Below are 12,879 nucleotides of genomic sequence, written 5' to 3' on the forward strand. Positions count from 1 at the left end.
ACAGTGCAAAGCAGACACAGAACTCTTGGCTTCCACACGGTGAACATGCCCTTCTCTCACTATACCTAATTTCCTCGGTTTTCCTGTGAATTAAAAAATGCCATTCCTTTCATATCGTAGGCTCCCTATCTGCCTTTCCGGCAAAGTACTCGTGTGGAGTGGGCAGGTGTAGAGAGGAGCAGAAATCCCTCCCGATGATGTTGGCACTTACAAGTAATCAAGTACTCAAGAGCCAAGGGTGGATCTAGTTCCTGTTACCTCCTTTGCTGGAGGTAACCCTTCCTTCCTTCCTTCCTCCCTTCCTTCCTTCCTTCCTTCCTCCCTCCCTCCCTCCCTCCCTCCCTCCCTCCCTCCCTCCTTCCTCTGGTTTTGTTGGTTGAAACAAGGTCTCACTATGTTTCTGAAGCTGCAGCTCGCTGCAGTTTGTCTCAGCACCACAAGTGCAAGCATGACAGACCGGCCTAAGGAAGTACAATTTTGAGCCCCACTGTGCAGATAAACTGAATATCTGGCGGTGGTGGTGCACACCTTTAATCCCAGCACTCGGAAGGCAGAAGCAGGTGGATCTCTGTGAGTTCGAGGCTAGCCAGGTCTACAAAGTGAGTTCCAGGACAGCCAGAGCTGTTACACAGAGACACCCTGTCTTAAAAACCAAAAAAGAAAAAGAAAAAAGGAAAGAAGGGAAAACTAAGTTGAGAGAACTTCAACAATTTGCCTAAGTTCACACAGCTTAAGCAGTGGGAGCCCAGCCAGCCCCGTTGTCATGCCAACCACAGTGTACACCTCTAAGCCCCATGGAGGAGGCGGAATCAGTCACTGGAGCTGACCTCCCCTCGCTACTGTCAAGCATTGTGTCCACAGGTACCTGTGTCACCCCCTGACATTCCCCACCACACCCCTAATAGGTGGCTTTTCCTTTGTGGGAAGACAGCTCACATTGAAACAGGCTCACTGTAGCCCAGGCTAACCTCAAACTTACACTGATCCCCCTGCCTCATCCTCCCAGATGTTGGGATTACAGGGCTTGAACCTCTACACCGGATCCACTTATGCCTTATGCATTACCTCAAACTTGACTGAGAAAACATTTGAGGACTAGGGATGTAGCTGAGTTGATGGAGTACTAATCTAATGAATGGGTCTGAGTTCTATAACCTGTCTGTAATATGGTCCACGGACATTGGGACAAAGCTATAACCCTAGCACTTGGGAGGCAGAGGCAAAAGGATCAGAAGTTCAAGGTGATGCTACGTAGGAGTTTGAGGCCAGCCTGGGCAAAATGAGACCCTGTCTCAAACAAAGCAAAAGTTGAGAGGAATGTAGGATGACCCCAGTCTAGGAAGACAAGGCTGGATTTCTTAACTAAAAGGCTCATCTAGTGATGAGCATTGGTGAAGATTCTCAGGCCCCAACCCTCAACCCTCAACACCCCCACACCCCGCATCTTGCATGCACACTATTTGGTGTATGTAACTGGTTGTGGGCTGCTGTGGCCATTCAGGGTTTAAACTACCTAAAATAGCTCTATTAGCTGGGGGGGGAGGGGGGAACGAGTGGGGGAGGAGGGGGAGAGTGGGAGAGGAGGGCGGGAGGTGCTATGTGTCAAACATTCATTGGCTGGAATGCATTCCCCAGATGAGCCTGGCAATGACAGCATAGGTTCTCAGAGGTATGGAAAACCACCTAGGTTTCATGATGTGGCAGACGCTAGGGAAGGTTCACTTAGACAGGAGGGAAGGCCTCTGGATAAAAGCAGGCAGGATGTGCCAAGTCCCACCCCAGAGGCGGAGCCAAGACTGAGGCCCTCCAGCCTGGACTCCATCCCTTCAGGAACCCATGCCAGGGCAGAGCCTGAGCCTAGTTCCTGCTGTCCCCAGCATAGAAGCAACATGCACTCATTGGCCGGGACACCAGGCATGGCCGGAAGAGAGGCTGCTGTGACTCTGTGATCCTCAGAAGAAGGCCCAGCTAGCAAGTACCACCTGTTCCTAACAGCCATGTGAGTAGCTACACCCCAACCCCTCCAGGTCCGATCCTGCAGAGGCCACTGCAGTGGCTGAAGCCCCTGGAGTATTCGGGGAGGCACGGCTCCCACCCCACCAGGACATTACCCCTGAATGTTGAGCTCTGTCTTTACTCTGAGGGAGGCTGGTGAGGGACTGAAGGGCTGGGAGCCCCAGCTCGGGCTAGGTCTCAGTAGTTGAGTGGTAAAGGTGGATGGTGTTGTGAGGAAGGGCACGATCTAGAGAGCTGCTGGAAAGGGAAAGACAGGCCATTACCGGGGGACTGATGAATAAGGCCAAGAGAGGGAAAGGCATCAGGAGCGCAGTCGTGGGAGCTGTTGGGATGGAAGGAGAGCATCTCTCAACCTGAGGGAACCAGAGAGCTGATGCAGGTCCTGGGAGAGGCCCGAGCAGGGGAGGGCAGAATCCTTCCGTATTGACTTTGATCCTAGCAACAGCAGATGCTCCCCTGTTAATAGGATCCAGGACCCCTCCCACTGGACCTTGAATATGGTCTAGGGCCGAGACCAGGCAGCCAAGTAAAAGAAAGCAGCAGGGTCAGTGTGGAGGTTCCGCCTAGTCCCCTGGGTTCAGCCTGTGTTTAGAGGTTAAGGGGGGGGGGTTCCTCTGTTCTTAGCACCCCCAACTCCTTGCCAAGCATCTCCCCACCCTTCCCTCTAGTTCCCAGGAAGGGCCTGTTGCTAGTGTGAAGCGGACGAGTCAAGTTTATGGGCTGGAAGTCCTACCCGGAGGCTGTTCACTCAGCTGTAAGAGGTTCCAAGTGTAGACAGGGTGGGGGTGGGGGCACAGGGCACTCTGTGACTTCTCAGACCTGGCCTTTAGGAGCCTTTCACCCAGTGGCTGTCTGGCCACTGTCCTCTCTTGGCATCCCAATGTGGGCAGGCAAAGGTTGACATGCTTTGGGTAGGATGCCTTCCGGTCTAAACAGATATAAACACAGCTGCCCCAAGGCTGGAGGATGAATTGAGATAAGGTGAAGCTGCCCAATGTGGTTATTGCCTGAAGGCAGCTTCTACTAAGATAACATACAAGGAACTATGTTGCCAGAATTGATTTTCCAAGCTAAACCAAAAGCATGACTTCCCTATGTAATTGTTTTAAGTTTCAACTGAAAAGATAAGGTATGGCCAGGTCTCAGTCTGCAGCCTCTACAGTCGACTGCAGCTCCAACCTAACCCTGGCCACTCCTCCATCCAGGCATGCTGACTGCAGCTCCAGGCCCTCCATGTGCCAAGACCCATGATGCCACCCAACAACACTGGGGAGGTGGCCAGCTCCATTCCCACGGGGGCACTGGGGCTTTCCCTGACCCTGGCAAGCCTCATCGTCATCGCCAACCTGCTCCTGGCCCTAGGCATCGCCCTGGACCGCCACCTTCGAAGCCCACCTGCCGGCTGCTTCTTCCTAAGCCTGCTATTGGCCGGGCTACTCACAGGGCTGGCACTACCCATGCTTCCCGGGCTGTGGAGCAGGAGCCACCGGGGCTACTGGCCCTGCCTCCTTCTCCACATGGCCCCCAACTTCTCTTTCCTGTCCCTGCTCGCCAATCTGCTGCTAGTGCATGGGGAGCGTTATGTGGCTGTGTTGCAGCCACTGCGGCCCCACGGAAGTACGCGGCTAGCCCTGCTCCTCACCTGGGTCAGCCCCCTGCTCTTTGCCAGCCTGCCCGCTCTGGGCTGGAACCACTGGAGTCCTGGTGCCAACTGCAGCTCCCAAGCTGTCTTCCCAGCCCCCTACCTCTACCTCGAAGTCTATGGGCTCCTGCTGCCTGCTGTGGGGGCTGCTACCCTTCTCTCTGTCAGAGTGTTAGTCACTGCCCACCGCCAGCTGAAAGATATCTGCCGCCTGGAGCGGGCAGTGTGCCGTGATGCACCCTCAACCCTGGCCAGGGCTCTCACCTGGAGGCAGGCTAGGGCACAGGCAGGAGCCACGCTGCTCTTTTTGCTGTGCTGGGGTCCCTATGTGGCCACACTCCTCCTGTCGGTGTTGGCCTACGAGCGGCGTCCACCACTCGGGCCTGGAACTCTGTTATCTCTCATCTCACTGGGCAGCGCCAGTGCCGCAGCTGTGCCCGTGGCCATGGGTCTGGGCGATCAGCGCTACACAGCCCCATGGAGGGCAGCTGCCCAAAGATGGCTGCGAGTTCTTCGAGGAAGAGCCAAGAGGGACAGTCCAGGCCCCAGCACTGCCCACCACACCAGCAGCCAAAGCAGCATGGACCGAGACTTGAATTAGGAAAACAGCAGCTCCCGATGCCTGCCTCCCGGGAGTGTTCATCCATCTCTTCTGCCCTACTTCTTTGGATTGGAGCCCTTGCTCCATGAGACCTCACCCTGACCAAATAAATCTCTGGCCACCATTTCAGGTTATCTCCTTCCGTATCTCAACGAGGGAGTGGGGCAGATTGACTGCTCTAGAAGGACCCAGACACAGACTGAGCACCAAAGAGATTTCACCTCCAACTAGGCACTGTCTGCCTGTCCAGGCACCACAAAATGCACACAGACACTGCTTCTGGGAAGTATATTTTATTTACATTTTTAAAATCTGTAACTAGTCTCTCTTCCTCCTTTCCTTCCCCAGAGAGTTGGGAAGGGAAAGAACGGGAACCTCAAAGACCTACCCCCCACATACAAAGACGCACCCCATGGCTCACACCAGCAAATCAAAGTGAAAGAAACAAGGGCCTCCTAAAGGGCCCCAGGGCTGGACAGGGGAGGGAGGGCCTGGTAAGGCGGGTCTCCAGGGAAGAAAGGGACAAGGAGTGGACAGGTCAGCTGAAGGGGTTGGAAAGCAGTCCACTGCCCTCCCTCCTTTTCCCTCTGCACCCTGCACCTCTGCTGGGGGTGGGGGCAGGGGTCTCCCTTTATCCCCCTCAACACCAGACGCCATGCCAGAGCTGCGGCCGCTAACGGTCAGGTCTCTGGACACAAAATACTTTCGCTTTGTGGTCTCCTGACGTTGTCACCACCAGGGAGGCATCTCTGTGGACAGAAAACGGTGAAAGGACCGAGGAACCTGAGGCCTAGTCCACGCCCATCCCCCAGAGGTCCTAGGGCAGCTGCTCCAGCATCACCTCTACTCCAGGTCTCTAGCTGAGTCTGCACCCGGTTCTCAAGCCAGGGAGCCAACTCAAGCACATCCGTGAAGACCGCAAGAGAATCAGTGAAGGAAACCCTAATATAGGAGCAATTCAGAGCCCAGGGGGACAGCTTCATTCCAGTCTCCTGCCTCACAATGGATAGCTCACTGCCAGTCTGGGATAGGACTGGATCCCAGGACTCTGACTGCACAGGTGGCCTGGCATTCCTTCATCACGGGATGCAACCAGGCATTGGGTCTCACCTCCCTTAGGAATCCCCTCCTATTCCCCAAAGGACCTGTGCTACCTCACACCAGACCCACTTTCAGGAGGAACCAGCCCCTTATGCTTACTTGCTGAGGGCAAAGTCCAGGATCTCAGCAGTGTGGCCCCGGTAGTCAGTAAGCAGGCGGCCAGTCCGGGCATCCCAGAGACGAACAATGCCATCCAGGCTACAGGTGTACACCACAGCAGTGCCAGCCTCCCACAGCAGCTGAACAATGCCCGACTGTCCCGGAATGTGACACAGTAACAGAGCAGGAGTCAGGAGGGAGAGAAGACACTGTCCCCACCTTCAGAGAGGGGCGGGCACAACAGCCCACTGAGTAGGACCAAAGCCCCAGACATCATACCTGGTGCTGACATTGGTGCCGGAGTGTCTGCGTGGACAGGTCATAGATAGCCAAGGTTCCATCCAGATAGCCAACGGCAGCCAGAGGCATCCTGGGAAGCAGAAGACACAAAGAAGCCTCCTGAGGCTCCAGATCCACGCACCTTCCCTGGTCCTAATGCCTGGGTCCCTCCACAAAGCCGCCTCCCGCCTCGGCTCTTGGGTTTGCAGGCCAAGGCTCTGCTCACACTCACACACTGCAGAAGCCCAAGGACTCCACAGAGTTCGACTCGCTCTCCTCCCCCTCTCCCAGGCTGGGCTGGGAGGCAACTGTCTCAGGTCTGAACACACCTACCACCTATAGGTAAGAGAAGAGGGTCACAGAAATGAGCTCCGGGTCCCTTAACAGGGGACAAGGACAGGGGAGGGGCAGAAGGTACAGACAGAAGCCCAAGCTACTTACCTTGCCAGTGGTGGCACTGATCAGCTTGGCCTGACAGTCCACAGAGCCAGTGAGGATTAGGCTGCCATCCTGGTTGGTGGCCACACAGGTCAGAGGGCCCTGGTGACCCTCAGTCCCTAGGACAGAGCAGGGGTACATAGACTCTGAGTCCCGCACTGGCTCTCAGGCTACCCCAAGCCCAGGTCAACACCCTCCTTCCTCTGATACCTTTCAGTACATGGATGGGGTTTCCCTGCTTGAGGTCCCAAATCCTGATGGTACCATCTTCATAGCCTACCACGGCTCTTTTCCCTAAGGACCAAGGCACAATTGACCAAAGGACAGAGGGTCACCCAGCAAAGAATGAGCAGGGAGAACAGAGTAGGGGACCCCAGAATGAGTCACCGGTAAGATCTAGTGCGGGGCACCAGGAGGCTGGGGTGACTGGAGTAGCCCAAGTCACCGGATCCATGTGTACCCCAGGAAGAGGCGGTTGCTCTCACCGTCAGGGAGGACGCGGCCACAGGTTGCAGGGCAGTTGGGGCCCTGGAAGGTCTTACAGTCACCATTTGGTACCTTCCACATCCAAGTGTTACCGTCAGCTGTGCCCGCTAAGAGGACAGGTGCCCGAGGGTGCCACTCCATCCACTGGGCAGAGAGGAAGGATCAGCAAGCAAGGCCTGCTACCCAGCCTATCTAAGAGTCCATGAACCCCACCCATGGTGTCCCTGCTTCCAAGGCTGGCAAGAATGTTACAGGTGAACAGACACATTGCTGGAGCCGGGGTGCTGTGGTTCAAGGCCAGCCTCTCCAGTATAGCTATGCCTGCCCCTCCCCCTCCCAGAAGTGCTCATCCCTACTTGAGGTCCCACAAAGTTGAGGGCCACTCCAAGGATCTCACCTCCAGGTCTCCTGCTTCAAAGGACCAGACTTCTTCCTTGGTGTCGACCTGCCATACTTTCAAAAGACCACTCATGTCCCCTGTGGCCACTAGGGTGGAGTCGTGGCTGAAACCAGCACATGTCACAGAGTCTTTATGGCCTGCAAAGACAAGTGGGCAGGTTTTGAGTTCAAATCTGCCTGAGAGATGTAGCAAATTCAAGGCTAGCCCTGGCTACATAGTAAATCCAAGGCCAACCCAAACTACATAACCTTAAAAAAAGAAAAAAATGGCAGAAAAAGAACATCAAGAGGTGTCTCAATGCTGGGGACATGTGACCAGTATATCTGGCCACCTTTTAAAAACAACTAACTAGAAAAAAAGGTAGAAGGGCCTCAGCAGAACAAGTCACCAAACTCACTGCCACTCCAGGGACCAGGAACTCCAGGTTTCCCAAGAAGGCACTGTTGACCCCACAATTCAACCACCCAAAGCCCAGGTCTCCTAGGCCATACTCAATCTTCTCTGTGCCTACTCCTCCACCAGTACCACCTCTTCCTATGTCCACCCTGGCCACACTATTGGCCAATGAGCACGTCCTGTCCGAGTGCCTGCAAAACTTACTCTTCTGGTGTGGGTTCCTGGATCCAGCATGAGACAGAGGCCAGTCAACAGCTGTTGGGTGTTTACACAGGCCACCTGCCCAGATGTCCAGAGGGACACGGCCTCCCCAGCCTCTCACCTGCACACTCGAAGAGCAGCTCGCCATCGCTGAGTCTCCACACAAAGGCTTTGTCATCTTCACCCCCGGTCACTGCCAACGTGTTGGTTTTGGGGTCCAGGCTCACACAAAACACAGATGCTGTCCCAAAGATAGTCCATGAAAAAGAGGATGGAACTGGGCTCTCAACTAGAGTTCTGTCTTTCAGAACCTCCGGGGAAGCACACCCCCTTTCCCCAAAGCCATAGGTATTCTTCTCTCCTGGAAAGGCTATATCCAGTTCTTGTCTGAAGCATGAGGTTGTTAGAGAAACCCTTCCCAAGTCCTCCTCCAGAGCATACCCCCTGCTGTTCTGTTCCCCTTAAAATCCCACTCAGAGGTACGAGCCAAGAGGTGGGTCGGTTACACAGGATACCACCAGGCTGGGCATGAATTAAGTGATGAGGGCTTCATGAGACTGGCTTACTAAGAACTAGCTCCTGAGAAGATTATGGTTGGAGCGTCGCTTGCCTTTAATTCCATTAGGGTTACCTCCATTCACTTTCATCTAAGATGACTCTTTTGTTTTTCGAGACAGGGTTTCTCTGTGTAGCCCTGGCTGTCCTGGAACTTGCTCTGTAGCCCAGGCTGGCCTCTAACTCAGAGATCCTGCCTCCGCCTCCCTAGTGCTGGGATTAAAGGCATACGCCACCACCGATTGGCCAAAATGACTTTTTTTTAAAAAGAACACCAAGATCCAGAAAGCTAACAAAGGTGATAAACTGTTAAACCGCAGAGGTAGGATTTGAACCTAGGTGTCTCACTTGACCCCACTGCCGAGCCTAATCCCTTTGGCCCTTCCTGTGGATTTCCTGTAGGCTTTCCTATTTATTTCTCATCATATCCTGTCCAGGGCCAACGGGTCATACTTAAAAGTCCATCTGCCCTGACCTGAGGTGGTCCCCTCAAAGGCCTACCTGAGTGCAATGCAAAGGTGACCTCGCTATCATCGGGGCCCTCCATGCTGCCGACCACCCCTTCCTGGGGTTCCAGGACCCAGCCCTCGTCGTTGCCGTCTTCCTCTTCTTCCTCTTCCTCAAAGTCCACGTCTTCCATCTCCTGGGCCAGATCATCTGCTTTGGGGAAAGGGTTAAAAGGATGGATCTCGAAAGATAGGAGAGGAAGGGGGTGAGGGGTGAGGGGTGAACCGGCCGACGCTAGGGTGGGTCATGCGGCCAGAGGTTACGGTGTTGTCCCACACGTACCGAGCAGGAGGAGAGCGCTTGGGGGGCGGGGAAGGGGACAGAGGCTAGGTCTGGAGACCTGGCGCTGGCCAGCGACCGTGTGCGAAGAGAGGACAGAGGGCATGATGGGAAGGGGGTGTGTGAGGGGAAGGGCCAGGGGAGGCGTCAGGGAACCCCCACCCAGCCAGGCCTCGCAACTAAGTGTGGGGGGTAGGGAAGGAGGGACGGGAGAGAAATGTCGGTAGGAACGACCGGTAGGGAAGGGGGAGGGGGGAAGCAGGGGTCAGAGGCCAGGGGTGAGCGCCTCCTGTCCCACGGCCTCAGGAGCGACAGTTCTCACCCGGGTCGGGCGGGCCTGGGTCCAGCTCTACCACTTCAATGATCTCCTCATCTCCGTGGAAGCTCAGCGTCTCCAGCGGCGGGGTGTCAGCGGCCGCTCCGCTCTCCGATTCGGACTCCATGCGGCGAAACCTCCCGATCCACTTCTCTGGGCCCAAACGCCTCCCAGAGTCAGCTCTGCGCGACGACGCGGAACTCGAGCCCCTCCTCCCGGGAGGAAGTAGGCGTAGGTGACTCCCGGCCGAAAGAGCGACGGAATCCGGACCAATAGCGACGGAGGTGGACAGACAGAGCCGCCAATCACAAGGCAGAACTGGGATGATCAGGCCGGGGCGTGGCGGGAGAACCCAAGCTCCGCCCGACATGACTCCGCCCCCAGCTGGAGGGAAACAAGCGAGCGTGCGCGCCTCCGGGGTCTCCTGGGAGGAGTAGTTCTCCCGGGCCCTCTACGCGGACTTCTGGGAAATGTAGTTTCTGATCTGTAGGCAGGACGGAAGGCGCGGGGGAGGCCCCTTACGCAAACTACAATTCCCGGCGGGGAGCGCAGTGAAGGGGGGTGGGACCTGAACATGGCGGCGGTGGTAGCTGCTACGGCGCTGAAGGGCCGGGGGGCAAGAAATGCCCGCGTCCTCCGGGGTAAGGAGAGGGACCCCCGGGAGGGCAGAGCTCTAAAAGATCCCATTCCCTTCACATCCCACTCGGCACGACAGCAAGAAGTCAGGATGCTAATTGCTGCCCACACCTCTCTGCAGGATCTTAGGAGTCTGGGGGTGAAAGATGCTCTAGAGGTCACCCAGTCTAACCCCTGCGTTCAGGTTACACAGCATGTCTAGGGTCTTGCTGCTAGAGGGAGTCCGGAAGAAGCCCTTATTCTCCCGCGTTCCGGGGGTTTCACACTCACCGCAGTGCAGAGGAAAGAGCCTGGGCTTCTGGAGGCTTGAGTTCTAGCACTGGGTAATTAGCAGTTTGACCTTGTGCGAAGCAGCTCGTCTCTCGGGGCTTCAGTTTCCTCTTCTATAGTACGAGGGGATGGAGTTGGCTAACCTTACGGATAGCTAAGGTCCCGCAGTTTTAAAACAGTTCCCCGGAATTCCTTCATACGTATGTCTCCGGTGACTCCCTCTGCAGTCCTTCTCAACCTGTCTTCTGAATTGAAAGAACAGCAGCGAAGCTCGCTGTCCTGGCACCAGGCTGAGGAGCCCGCAGTGACGTGGAAGTAGCTTCCAAAGGTGTCACCTCGATGGCGGTTTTCCCATTTCTCTTGGGATTCTTCACAGCACTTGTTACTCCAGACTGCAGACACTCCCCTCCCTCATCTCCTATCCTGACCTGCCGTTCTTGTATTCACAGGGATTCTCTCTGGAGCCACAGCTAACAAGGCTTCCCAGAACAGGACCAGAGCACTGCAGAGCCACGGCTCCCCAGAGTGCAAGGAGGAGCCTGAGCCCCTCTCTCCTGAGCTGGAATACATTCCCAGAAAGAGGGGCAAGAACCCCATGAAAGCTGTGGGACTAGCCTGGTGAGTTTTAACTGCCCCTTTGCCGATCAGTGCACCGAAGCGATGTCAGGACCTAGAAACTTAAGTTGCAGATGGTGAGCTGAATCCAAGGGAAGGGAATTGCTTGCCTCAAGAGATGGAATTTCGGAGTGAGATGGGGGTTGAGAGACGGTGGCTTTTCTGTGGAGCGAGTTGAGCCGATCTGATTTGGACTTGGGTTACTGGTTTCATCCTTTTGGGAGCTGGGGAACGGGGCTAGATCATGTAATTAAAATTGTGTTAGAATATGTTGTGTAGAAGCTAGAACTGGTTCTATGTGTTTGTTTCTGATTCTGGATTTAATCCATATCATTCATTGATCAACATTAGAGGAAAAGGAAGGGAAATTAACATTTTTTTTCCAGCAAGTGTCTGATGTGTGACAGTACGTTGTCACACAATGTCTTAAGCTTTCTGAGGTAAATGTACTTCTGTCTCACCAAGGAGAGAACTGAGGCTCCCAGCTGGGATTCTCACCAGGTCATGACTTGATGCTCTTTGGCCCCTACCAAGACCCCCTTTGAGTACTAGTTGCTCAGATTAAGACTGTTGGTTGATATACCTTAGTGGTTAAGCACATGCTTAGCAGTCTTGAATCCCTCAATTCACTCTGCAGCACCAAAAAGAAAAAAAAAAAGAGGGGTCTGGGAAGGGATGTGAGGCTGTTTAGGCCGAGAGGACCTTTCCTAACTCAGAGGGCTACTTACACTGTCACACATAAGCATTCAGCAGGAGTGAAGAGGTCCACGAGTACCAGCCATAAGAAGGTAGGCAGGACCACCCTGGGCCTTTAGTGCCATGCCTAGGAGTTTGGAGTTGGCCAGGATAGAACAGAGAGCCATTACAGTGTCTTAAGCAGGCAGTAGCAGGATCAGATTTGTGGGTTCCCTCCAGCAGCCAGCACAAAGGACAGGCAGACACAAGTATCACCACCACAGCATTTATCCATTTGGCAAAGCTGGACTGATTCTTCCAGCTCCTCTGGCTCAGTCCCAGTCCCTGCCCAAACCTGGTGCACATCTCCCCATCCCTAGGGCCATCGGCTTCCCCTGTGGTATCCTCTTCTTCGTCCTCACCAAGCAGGAAGTGGACAAGGACCGTTTGAAGCAGATGAAGGCTCGGCAGAACATGCGGGTGGCCAACACGGGCGAGTATGAGAGCCAGAGGTTCAGGGCTCCCTCCCAACAAGCCCAGTTCCCTGAAGCTGGGTCTGGGGTACAGAACTGAGTGAGGATCACTGCAGCCTTGTACTAGACCATTAACTGGAGTCCTGTGTAGCTGACTGTGGACATTTCCCTTGAGGCCCACCAGAGGGCGCATGATGCTCAAGCTGCGGCCAGCACCCACCTCTTTCTTCAACACAGAGGAACCAGCCAAAAGCTAATAAAGTTATTAAATACTGGCACGGAAAGGAAGCAGGGCTGAATTTGTAAGCCTCAGGGAGGGGAGGGGCAGAGTGGGGCTGGCTGCTCATCCCTGTGCCCTCACAGAAGACCAGTGTTCCCAGCCGGGTAGTGAAGTAACCACAGACTTAAGCTTAACAAGCCTGGGTATAGACCTTGGAGACCCAAGCCTTCAGAGCCACTGGTCAGGAAGGCAGGCTCCCATGTAGCCTTAAACTAGTTAGAATCAGTCAGGCACGGGCATCTTTAATCTCACCACTCAGAAAGCAGAGGCAGGTGGATCTCTGAGTTTGAGGTCAGGGTGGTCTGCACAGTTCCCAAGACAGCCAGGGCAACGTAATAAAGAGACCTTGTCTCAAAACAACAGAGCAGTCAAAGGCAGCATTCAAAGTGTGGATTGGGGGCGGGGGAAGCATCCAAATATGTCAGCCTCTCTGGGTCTCATCTGTAAGAGAAAACTAGTTTGCAAGAGAAATTCTAAACCCATGGTCTAGCCCCTTTCCTGCCTGGAGAAAAAAAAAGGTGGGGTTATGCAAAGACCCAGCTTCATGGAGAAGTTAAAGCTAGGGAGCTTTTACAGAGGGTTCATGCCACAGAAGTGCAGATTTGAGCTCCTTT

The 12,879-nt window shown here is 54.7% G+C and overlaps 3 protein-coding genes across 4 annotated transcripts; 2 read left to right on the forward strand and 1 right to left on the reverse strand.

Moving 5' to 3' along the window:
* The first annotated feature begins 1,840 nt into the window (after window positions 1-1,840).
* Window positions 1,841-4,348, forward strand: Gpbar1 (G protein-coupled bile acid receptor 1). The gene is made up of 2 exons (XM_036173755.1): window positions 1,841-1,999; window positions 3,222-4,348. The coding sequence occupies exon 2, from the start codon at window positions 3,264-3,266 to the stop codon at window positions 4,257-4,259; it is 996 nt and encodes a 331-aa protein (XP_036029648.1). The 5' UTR covers window positions 1,841-1,999; window positions 3,222-3,263; the 3' UTR covers window positions 4,260-4,348.
* Window positions 4,349-4,537: 189 nt separating this feature from the next.
* On the reverse strand, window positions 4,538-9,553 carry LOC118573498 (angio associated migratory cell protein). 2 transcript variants are annotated; one of them, XM_036173838.1, is made up of 11 exons: window positions 9,323-9,553; window positions 8,716-8,871; window positions 7,781-7,900; window positions 7,060-7,199; window positions 6,662-6,806; window positions 6,387-6,470; window positions 6,180-6,295; window positions 5,971-6,074; window positions 5,739-5,829; window positions 5,460-5,614; window positions 4,538-5,008 (listed from the first exon to the last, which is right to left on the reverse strand). In XM_036173838.1, exons 1-11 carry the CDS (start codon window positions 9,441-9,443, stop codon window positions 4,933-4,935), a joined length of 1,308 nt encoding a protein of 435 aa, XP_036029731.1. In that variant the 5' UTR covers window positions 9,444-9,553; the 3' UTR covers window positions 4,538-4,932. The 2 variants fall into 2 exon arrangements, with proteins under 2 accessions (XP_036029731.1, XP_036029730.1); XM_036173837.1 differs by having other exon boundaries at window positions 8,716-8,874.
* Window positions 9,554-9,851: 298 nt separating this feature from the next.
* Pnkd (PNKD metallo-beta-lactamase domain containing) lies at window positions 9,852-12,263 on the forward strand. The gene is made up of 3 exons (XM_036173844.1): window positions 9,852-9,957; window positions 10,672-10,840; window positions 11,893-12,263. The coding sequence occupies exons 1-3, from the start codon at window positions 9,891-9,893 to the stop codon at window positions 12,083-12,085; spliced, it is 429 nt and encodes a 142-aa protein (XP_036029737.1). The 5' UTR covers window positions 9,852-9,890; the 3' UTR covers window positions 12,086-12,263.
* Window positions 12,264-12,879: the final 616 nt, after the last annotated feature.

Source organism: Onychomys torridus, chromosome 23 (assembly GCF_903995425.1).
Source record: "Onychomys torridus chromosome 23, mOncTor1.1, whole genome shotgun sequence".
Classification (NCBI taxonomy): Eukaryota; Metazoa; Chordata; class Mammalia; order Rodentia; family Cricetidae; genus Onychomys; species Onychomys torridus.